This window comes from Parasteatoda tepidariorum, chromosome 4 (assembly GCF_982258835.1).
Source record: "Parasteatoda tepidariorum strain Cologne lab strain chromosome 4, Ptep-v5.0, whole genome shotgun sequence".
Classification (NCBI taxonomy): domain Eukaryota; kingdom Metazoa; phylum Arthropoda; class Arachnida; order Araneae; family Theridiidae; genus Parasteatoda; species Parasteatoda tepidariorum.
Genome location: NC_141758.1, coordinates 58056234 through 58067035, shown reverse-complemented (window position 1 = coordinate 58067035; position 10802 = coordinate 58056234). Strand labels below are relative to the sequence as shown.

The 10802-nt window shown below is 24.7% G+C and overlaps 1 protein-coding gene across 3 annotated transcripts in view; it reads left to right on the top strand.

Annotated features, from left to right (window-relative positions):
- Positions 1-1455: 1455 nt before the first annotated feature.
- LOC107436315 (protocadherin Fat 3) overlaps positions 1456-10802 on the top strand; it is a 212766-nt gene continuing 203419 nt past the window's right edge. For 2 of the 3 annotated variants that reach the window (XM_087161177.1, XM_087161178.1), the window contains exons 1-2: positions 1493-1865; positions 3510-3794. In XM_087161177.1, coding sequence (XP_087017303.1) covers positions 3713-3794 — 82 coding nt within the window. In that variant the 5' untranslated portion in view covers positions 1493-1865; positions 3510-3712. Of the gene's footprint in view, positions 1884-3509; positions 3795-10802 lie in introns of all 3 variants that reach the window. The other variant, XM_016047974.3, reaches the window with a different exon arrangement.

Sequence of the window (10802 nt, the reverse complement as noted above, 5' to 3'; positions counted from 1 at the left end):
TACAATAAAATGAAATTTCAAATCTTCTACAATGCCTTATTTCTGGGCAAGGTACAATTCATATATTCTGTCGTTTATTCTATGTAAAAGCAACTAATATTTGGCTCTAGCTTATGTAATTGACTTAAAAAGTTAAAACTTTTAACAACAGGAATGATAGCCAAAGTCGATGATAAGATAACATTTGTATTCAACTATTGATAAATTATGTATGAAAAAAATTCATTTATTTTCATAAAATTTAAAAATTTATTTGCAACTTTTTGACGTGTGTTCTTGTACTATGTACATGTACTTGTATTCAGATATGCCATTAACAATCTTAAACAATTTTAAACTCATTTCTTAACAATATTAAAAATTGAGACAATACGAAATGACATTGCTATCAATAAATAAATAACAATTACATAGTTTTTTATCGATGTATTTTTGAATATAAAATTAATTAACATAAAAGCAGATGCAAAATATGTAGTGTTCAAGTTCATTATCGGTATTAAAATATGTAGTGTTACTCAGAAAATTATTTCCTAGATTTTTCTCCAAAAAAATTAATAATTTTTTGCAAAATTATTATTAATTGAAAAAGAAAATTTCTATGTGAAAAAAATCGACATAATGGATTGATTGAGTTTATTTATGCATTATAGAAGGGAAGTTTCGGTCCTCTTGGGGAGGCAATAAGACTGTGAAAAATTCCGGTCCAAATTACGGTAAAAAGTACCGGGGGGAGGTAAAAAGTATCACTCAAGGTACAGGTACTTTTTCTCGAAAAATCCATTTTTACTGCATCATGTTACGGAACAAAAAACCTGATATACTGTTATTTTTACTGTAACAATTAACGCAAAATCACTGCATCTCTCTAATTCAATAAATATTACTGTAAGAAACACGGTTTAAGATTTTACGGTAAAGATGGATTTTACGATAAATGATGATGCACCCAAACTGCCGGTATTTTATATCGCAATTTCGATGCAGGATGTCTTACAGCCTACCTCTCTTCTGCTCTCAACGAAAAAAATAAATGAAATTTTTTTGCCATAACCAAATGGTATCAATACTAACATTTTGAAATAAAAGTGAATGACCATAGAATGCATTTAAATCCAAATTCAAAGCTTAAAAACTAAATAAGCATTTAAAATTCTTAGAATACAGACACTAAGATAACATAATAACAATTATTGAATAATCCATCTTTACATTTTTTTTTTGTTATTGTTAAAAAAAAAACTGAAATCGTTTGGTTAAAACGAGTCAAATTAATCAACAAACTAAAATTTTTTTATTTATATTGTTTGAAAGAAAAAAATATACATTTAAATAAAATACAAGTTTGGATCAAGAGGGAAATGAAAACATTATTAAAATTAAAATTCCGATCTCTTCCCCTATTCGCAAAGCCAAAAATTGAAAGTATCGCCATCTAGTGAGAAAATATTCAACATTTTTCAACTGTTCATATTTGCTTGAAATTTCTGACAGAGGAATATTTCATTGAGAAAGAGAGAGCGCGCATGAAAGAGATCGGAACAGCGAGAAGGAAAGATAGAAAGAAGAAAAGGGAGAACATAGTATTCCTTGAAAAAAAGTAGGACACATGCTGCGGCGTGAGAGCTGGCTTAAGAAAACTGTTTCAGTTGGTCGCTAGAAGTTAGTCAGTGAAAGGCGTGCGATGAAAACTCGGCGTGTATCGTTTGCTTTAACTTTGATTCGGTGGTGAAAACGGGGGTTTTTCGGTCCCCTCGTTGATTTCTCTCGAGTGGGTGTGTGATCTCTGACTCATAATGCGCTTTTATGTGAAGAACATCTGGATGCAAGTGCGGTGAGGATATCGTTTGCACAATTTAATTCAGGCAAGCGATATTTTTAATGTAATCATTCAAATTTTCTATGTTTCCCATTTTCTGATTGATGTGTTTTCTTTTCGTTGCCTTATTTTTTTTAAGCTGAATTGTTTTAATATGTTTTGAAAAAAAGTATCAAAGGAAAAATTATTTTTATGGTAGCAAAAAGAGTACTTCTACTGCCAAAGTTTTTTACGCATTATATTTGTTCTTATGATAATAGGTATAGTGCTATCACAACTTAATGCGGGCAAGCGATTTTTTTTTACTGTAATCATTAAGTTTTTAATAATCTTCTTTTTTTTATTAATATACTTACGTTTCGTTATTTGATATAAAATTGATTTGATTTATTTTGAGGAAATAAAGTATTAGTTATATCATTAGTACTTTAAATATTTATTATGTATGATATTATTACTCTCCAATTAATAGTTATATAAATCATAAATATTTTAATGTATGATACGATGTGATTTCAATATATTTAAAAAAATAAGTTGATTTTCAAATGAATAAAATATCAGTTTTTTTTCCTTTTAAACGGGAACTTCATTAAAATAGTTGTGATGTTTTTTTATTTTCCATCTTTCTAAATAATGTCCCTATTTTCACTTCAATACTTTCAATATTCATTCTGTATATTCTGCATTTTATGTTTACATTTGTTTAGGAACATCAAATTTGTAAAAATAGTCCTTTCGAGAATATAATATTAGAGTGAGGAATTTTCTAATTGAATTATTTATACGTTTTTTAAATTGATTATAATAATAAATAATTATAATAATTCTTTTAATAAATAAATAATTATAATAATATTTTTTTGAATGTTTATTTGGCATAGAAAATCAATAATATTTTATATTTTGCTTCATAAGAAAAAACTTGATATATTGTTCAGAAGCATAACAATATTATTTTATTCTTCATTAAACATATTTAGAATTTATTAATATTTTTATAGCTGTGTTAAAATACTAAACTTAAAAATAAAATAGAGAAAATGGAGATTTATGAGTCAAAATTGAAGCATAAAATCAGAACTCTATTTCAAGAAATTAGTTTGAAATCAAATAAATTACTAGAATAGTTAAAAACGTATCAAATTTTCGTTATCAAAAATAGAACAAATAGTTAGAAAAACTATTACCGTATCAAAACTGAAACCGAATAATATTTTAATAATAAAAGTTTTGTTTATATTTCAATTTTAAAAGCTATAATATTTTTTTGAATGTTTATTTGGCATAGAAAATCAATAATATTTTATATTTTGCTTCATAAGAAAAAACTTGATATATTGTTCAGAAGCATAACAATATTATTTTATTCTTCATTAAACATATTTAGAATTTATTAATATTTTTATAGCTGTGTTAAAATACTAAACTTAAAAATAAAATAGAGAAAATGGAGATTTATGAGTCAAAATTGAAGTATAAAATCAGAACTCTATTTCTAGAAATTAGTTTGAAATCAAATAAATTACTAGAATAGTTAAAAACGTATCAAATTTTCGTTATCAAAAATAGAACAAATAGTTAGAAAAACTATTACCGTATCAAAACTGAAACCGAATAATATTTTAATAATAAAAGTTTTGTTTATATTTCAATTTTAAAAGCTAAATTATTTAAATTCCTTTTTCAGATATTGACTGTGCCTTGTTTTGAACTAATAAATTTGAAAGTGATAATACTCTTCCAAATATGCAGTGATTCAAAAGGATTCAGAAAATTGAACAGAGCTTCTCTTAGTGTTTTGTGTGTTTTGAACTTAAAGGCAGAAATTCTTCAATTGGATAACAATATAATTAAACACGAATGAGATAACACAAATAAACTATTTTGAAAATGAAGTGCCACTGTCTTCAACTAGTCTCTTTTGTTACATTTGTGACTTTAGGATACTTCTCAAATTTTGTTTCAGGACAAGGTGAGTGAATTTTTTTTTTCTTGTTTGGTGTTTTTAGTTTATTCTGTGTTGAATTATTTTGAAGACCAACATCTAAGTCCTAAGAAATTAGCAAAATAATTCAAGTCCATTTTAATGTTTTTACGGAATCAATTTAGAAAAGAAAAAAAAGATCTTAAATTCTAATTATTATCGTCTTAGATTTATCCTAAAAGAAGAAAGCTATTAAATTATTTTAAAGATCAATATTTACAAAAAAATATTCAAATGTTATTGATTTTAAACTAAAATATTTAAACTAATTATTCTAAAAATGTTTTTGTTAAAATAAATTTCGTTCTACGCTATTAATTTTTAATAACGATATTTAAAGGGATTTTATTCTAACAGTATTTTTTTAAAAACATCATTTAAAATAATTGTTTCCAAGGTTATTTATATTAGATACCAATTTTCAAAACAATTATTTTAACTCCATTCTTTTAAATATAAAATTGTTTAAAATAATTTTGCAATATTTTTTTTTGAAGATTAATATTAAAAACTCATAAATATGCATTTTCCAAGAACCAATATTTAAGGACTAGATTTTGATTAATTTAGGCTTGAGATTTGCAAAATCCAAGATTATTGAATCCAATATAATGAATATTAACTAAAAATAAATTATAAAATGTAATTTTTTAAATGTACCTGCATAAAATAAATAAACTTTATAAAATTCAGTTTTCTTAAGTTTATTCTTTTAAACAAAATCTCTGAATTTGAATCAGCAAAATCTCCGAATATTGGAACAAAATCTCAGAATATTTTAATTTTATCGACTAAACTACTTGATTGAACATCTTACAGCAGTTGAAATTTTTTTTATTTTAAATTAATTCTACTTAGCTTCTATTCGAAGCTTAATTCAATTTGTGTTTCGACAGTGAATGCGTTTTTAGATTATGAACTTATAATTTGCAAAATATTGCACTATTTTAATGAAACAAAAATTTACTTTAGGAATTCAAATTCATATTACAAGCGATTATATTCCTACGAATACATAAATAAAATTTTTAAATAGAATTTTCACTGCACAATTTAATGTATACGAGAAAGTAAAAATGAATACATTTTTTTCTAATATTAAAAATATGAAATTTTATTAAATAGTTTATAATTTTTAATATTTCATCACATGAATAATATTTTTAAGGATTTTTATAAAATTCTTAAACATGGGAATAGTTTTTTTGAAGAAATTAAATAAATTAGAGTCCTTTATAATACTTTAGAAAATTGTCAAAAGTGCCGTTTATCATTTCTTTTCAAAACAGAAATGATACATTTCCTCTTCCACCCTCTATTTGCAACCACAAAACGATGATTGATACTTAGTGGTTGTCATTTACTACCGCTGCTGCCAAAACGGCGGAACTAATTTTTTTTTTCAAATGTGTGTAGTCATTTTCTCTTGTCGCCAGCTCTTTTCATTCTTCTATTATTAATCTTTTGTTGCCGGAAGAAAATTAACATAGTTTTTATATTGATTGATAAATTATTTAATAGGATGAGTGCAAATTACAGTTTCACAATACAGTTTCATAAATACAGTTCTAATATAACAATACATTTAATAAAATCATGGAAAAGTGCCATAAAAATTGCAGTTAATTCACAAAATTAATTTTAAATTATACAAGCAAACTAAGTTAGAAAAAACAGCTTATTGTGTTTTAGACTTATAATTGATAAAAAAGGATTTTTCTTTCTATTTCAATAAATTAATATTGAAATTTATTGAAAAAAAACATTCAAATATAAATAAATAAATAATTTCACTTCGTAGTAAATATTTAAAACAGTAGTAAATTTTTCGTAATATTTTTTCATTCTTAACAAGAAAAATAATTAAGAAACACTAGAAAAAACATAAGGCTAATTAAAGTCCTTTAAATTTTCTAATTCGTTTAAAAAATATTTGATTTGTAGTAAATTGTTTAGAATAACTATATTTGAAAACAAACAACAATTTGTTTCATTTATTCAAATTTTTGAAGATGAAGAAACATTAGATAAACAGAACAAATATGAAGTTACATAATTAAAACAATCTACTTGAATTAATAATCTATTATTTTAATTGTTGCCTTTAATGTTACATTATATTTGTATAATTTTGCAATTAAGTAGAATTATTGTTACAATTTTATCGACTCCTTGTCTCAAATATTACCTATGCGGTGCTGTTACGGTATGATAATTTAATGATCAAAAACACTAATTAATTATTCAAATATTTGATAAAAAAGTAGTTATAACCATTTAAAAATGCATGAAAGAAAGAAATGGTGATTAAAATACCAATCGGATATTCATAATTATTAGCCGAAGGTTTTGAGATGCTTCGTTATAATATGTTCCTGTTTCGAGATATTTTGTAATTAAAATTTAAAACTTATCTCTTGCAATTTTATTTGAAGAATGTTTATAGTTTCAATATTATTTTAAATTTAAAAATATGTAAAATGCTTATTAGTTTTAGTTTATTAAGTATTTAAAATTAGAAAAAAATAACATTCAAAATAGTTTAAAACGCTTGACTTAAAAAATGTGTTAAGCGATTCCATGTCTTGACCAAACTAGAAATCGTAATTTTTATTTATTCATTTTGTTCTATATATAAATAAAATTATTTTTATGTATTCATATTTGGTAGTATGATATTTTAGGCATAGATGCGTATTTATGAAATAGGTTTTTGATAAATTCATTAATTTATTTCGTAAGTAATGTGAGGGACGAATTCGTGGAAAATTGACTTCCTTTCGTCTCTCTTTTTCGTTCTGAAGTCAAAAAAGAATCTTTTTTATAATACTAATTATTTGTAAAAGTCACTAATTATTTATTTCTGATATAATATTTATTTAAAAAAATAGAAATGCAAAACAAATTCCGGCAAATGTTTATAACTAGGTAAAAAAATATTTTAAAAAATTCTCACAATTTTATTAATATATAAGTTAATGGTTATTATTAATTAATTAATTCGCAGCATTTATTTAATATAATATTATCTGATGGTAAATTCGTTAAATAAATATCTAAACAAACTAAGACATAATTTTTCTTGACAAAACGAAAAACTGACATCGTGAATAACTACCTTTTTAGAGTTCATAAAAATTAAGGAAAAAAAAACGTTTTTAATTATATTTATTATTGCTAAAATTATTTAAAAATAAAAACAAAAAAATGCTTTAAAGATAATTCAGACAAGACGAACCTAATGGACCTTATGATGAATTCTTAAAATAGTCACAATAAAGGGAAACTGTAGGCAAATAATTATTATTATTATTTACTTTAAACAAATGTTAACGTTTTTTCTTCTTTAATGGCTTAAAATGTTGTTAGTTACAAAAAACAAATACACCTCAAACGTTTTAATTTTATCAGCATTTTCGAAATAATAACTTATTATATTTAAAAAAAATAGTTTCAAATTAAAAAATATTATTTTATGCTAAAATTTGATTACACCGAAGAATCGATCAATTTATGTTTATTTATATCGACTGCAGCTTATGAAATCTCGAGAATTTCAGTCCTTGATCCTTAAGTCCCTTCTCAGTCGAAGTAAGATTGTTTCAAAAACTGATAGCGCAGTTGTAATTTACGCCCCCATACAAGGGTCTTTATCATCCTTCAAGCTAAGAGTGAAGGACCCTGCAAGTATGTGATGATCCAACTGCTATAAGTTTTATCAACACTGTTGGGGTCGCAGCGAACAGTTAATTCCAAATGTCAGCTAAGACACTTTTGACTGATGGTCACATCCACCCCCTAATTCTCTCACCAAAATCCTCTCAGGGATATCTTTAGGGTATATCCTACTGCCTCCAGAATCGTTGACGATTTTCAAGCTTGCATGGATCGATGAAAATATTGGGAAATTTAGCATGAGGGATAATATAAATGAGGGAGCAATGGGGGTGGAACAAAAGGTAATTATCGATTTCTGGGATTGAATTTATTATTTTTCCTTTTTGTTTCTTCTTTAAGTGAGAGTTGCAATGGTGGGAAGAGGGAGTGTGTGAGAACCTAAAGCGATAAAAGATTGTTTATATGGGATCAAAAAAATAATTAGAGGGGAGTTCAAAGAAAAACACAGATGAGTCAATCATAGTTAAATATTGCTTTTTCTGATTAGTTTAAATACAAAAACTTTTCAAATATATCGACAGTAAATATCAGTCAATATTAGAAAATCATTTCTCGTTCAGATTATTGTATTTATAAAGAAAAAAATTTGTGTTAAATATATCGACATTTAATATGGATGAGTTAATCTTAGTAAAATATTGTTCGAACAGATTATTGTAATTATGAAAAAAAATTTGTTAATTTTAGAGACACTTAATAACGAAGATTTAATATCAACACTTTATTGCTTGTTTAGATTAGGGTAATTTTTTTAATTTTTGTGAAATCATCTAATCTTAATTTTTATTTTTGTGTTAAAAATCTTAATTTTTGTGCTAAAAGTATCAAAAAATAACATCTAGACGCCAGTAAAAGAAAACTGCTAATATTTTGTCTTAATGATATCGATATTTAATGAGTTTCAGATTATTGTGATTCTTAATGTAATAGCGTCAGAGAAATTGTAAACAAATATAGATTTTCGATTTTATTTAGTATAAACAACAAGCAATTTTTTTACGCTTGCATAATAAGTTTTATTGAACAAAAAGTAAATTAATTAAAAATATCACCATTTATTCTTTTTTAATAGAGGAGAATAATTAATTGCTCTTTTTACTATAAAAAATTGATTATGGAAATAAAAAGCAAATCAGCTATCTAATTACCTAAAGAACAGCTAATAGGACCAGGCTCACAAAAAAATAAATTTGAATAGAGCAGTTTAAGGAATCCAAAATCAAAACACCTAAAAGCATATTAATCTGTGCTTGGAGTTTTAAAAATTATTTTTTTTAATTCTTTTAAAATTTTTAATCAATTTTGTTCAAGTCAATGAATATATTAAAGTTAATTGAACTAGCAAATTTAACACACAAATAATATCATTTTGATACGATTGTTTTTGTAATTACACTTTTATATTTTAAGTTGCATTTAAGCATAATTCGAAATAGCAGTCCCCTAAATTGATTATGATTTAAAATGAAAAAAAAAATTTTTTCGTTAATAATATGCATTAGAATATATTATTAAAAATATCTTTTATTCAGTTGGATGTATTATTTACTTTATATAACTTCGCTTTATACTGTGTTATTGCTTAAACACAAAACGGTATTTAGTTTTATTCGCTATGTAATCACGATTATTGTTTTTTTCATTGCTGTTGCAAAATATTTTTATATAATTTAACAAATTTGTGCAAACGTTACTTAGAATGAAAAAAACCTCGTTAACCATTGTCAGCGGGTTCATTTTCTATTGCTCATGTCTGAAGATTTTAAAGCAAAGAGTCTTTCAGTGAACTTACACAGTTCCTTTCTAAATTAAAGTTATGTTTAAATTTTCATGTCAAACTAGGTCGACTCTCATATTCAAATTTTTAATTAAGATGAATCTACATGAAACATATTAACAATGAATGTAAAATGTGAATTTTAAATTTAAAAAAAATTCTTGGATGTATTTAAAACTGAGCATTTAGTTCTAGGGATTAAAGAAATGTCTCATTTATTCAAACAAACAATAACGACTCCTTATCATCTAATCATTACTCTTATACCAAACCATCACAGACATGGTGTTAAGATTTTGAACACGAGATTTTGTGGAGAAATATATCCCCATTACTATTTAATTCTGGATATAGGATTTACTTTAGGATTAAATGGGTTTTATATCAGAGACAATGAGGATATCTTGCACAGGAATTATGTTAATAAGAAAATGCAATTATGCATTTGAAATTAGCGTTTTATTGTTCAGCTTGATTTATTTTACGATAATCACGTGCTTGTTCTTTACATAAATGAAAGTTTTTCTCATTTCCGAGGTTATTAAAAACTAACTACGAACCGCTTTTTCACAGTAAAAACCTGTCGTTAATGCCCAAAAGGTGAATGACGGAAAAATTAAGCAGATTTTGTGGTAAAAGTGAATTAAAGAAATATTAATTTCAAAAGGAAACAGGAAACGTGAAACTTGCCTTTCGGGTGTTTTTTACTTCGTTCACGCGTATTTTATCTGAAATTGGAGCACACTTACCAACACACCGCAATGGATGTGTTCTAATATATCCAAATATATAATTAATTCTTGGAAAATGAAAATGAAAGATGATGCAAAAGAAAGGATATTTTGAAAACTTAGGCTTTGTTTTGAGGATTTCTAGATTTATTTTAATTATGTGAAAAAGCTTCTGACATAATTTATTCGAAATGCGCTAAACAACCGGTTTAATAGAATCTTCTTCATTGAAAAAGATTTTCGAGAATTTCGTTTTTCATTTGAAGGAAAATGAACGCTAGTTTTAAATTCTTAGGTTTTTTGCTATCAGTTATTTACGAGTTATTTTATCAGTTATTATTATTTTTTAATCATATATTTATAGGTATTTTCACTATCCTTTATTTTAATCGCTTAACGAGAAAAGAAATATTCCAAATCCATAAAATATTTAATATTTTGAGAGGGATTCGAAAAACCCTTTAGATAGCATGTCGTCTTTTTATTTTGAAAAAGTGTGCAGAAATCACTTACAAATCTTTTATAATTCATTTTGACAAACATTAAAATAAAATAAAAAACACATTTTTAATTACTGCGAGAACTTAAAATATTAACTTAAATATTTGAATTTATCGTTATGTTGTGCTCAAAAATATCTCTTATTAATTTATCTGTGGCATCATGGTATCATTGCTTAAAACATTTTAAAAAATCTCTAAAATTAAGATTTCATATTTTTTTTTTGTTATTTTTCAAAAAAATAAATAAAATTTTAAAAAATGCATTTGAATTAAAATCTAAAACAATTTTAGAAAAGTTTTGCCGATT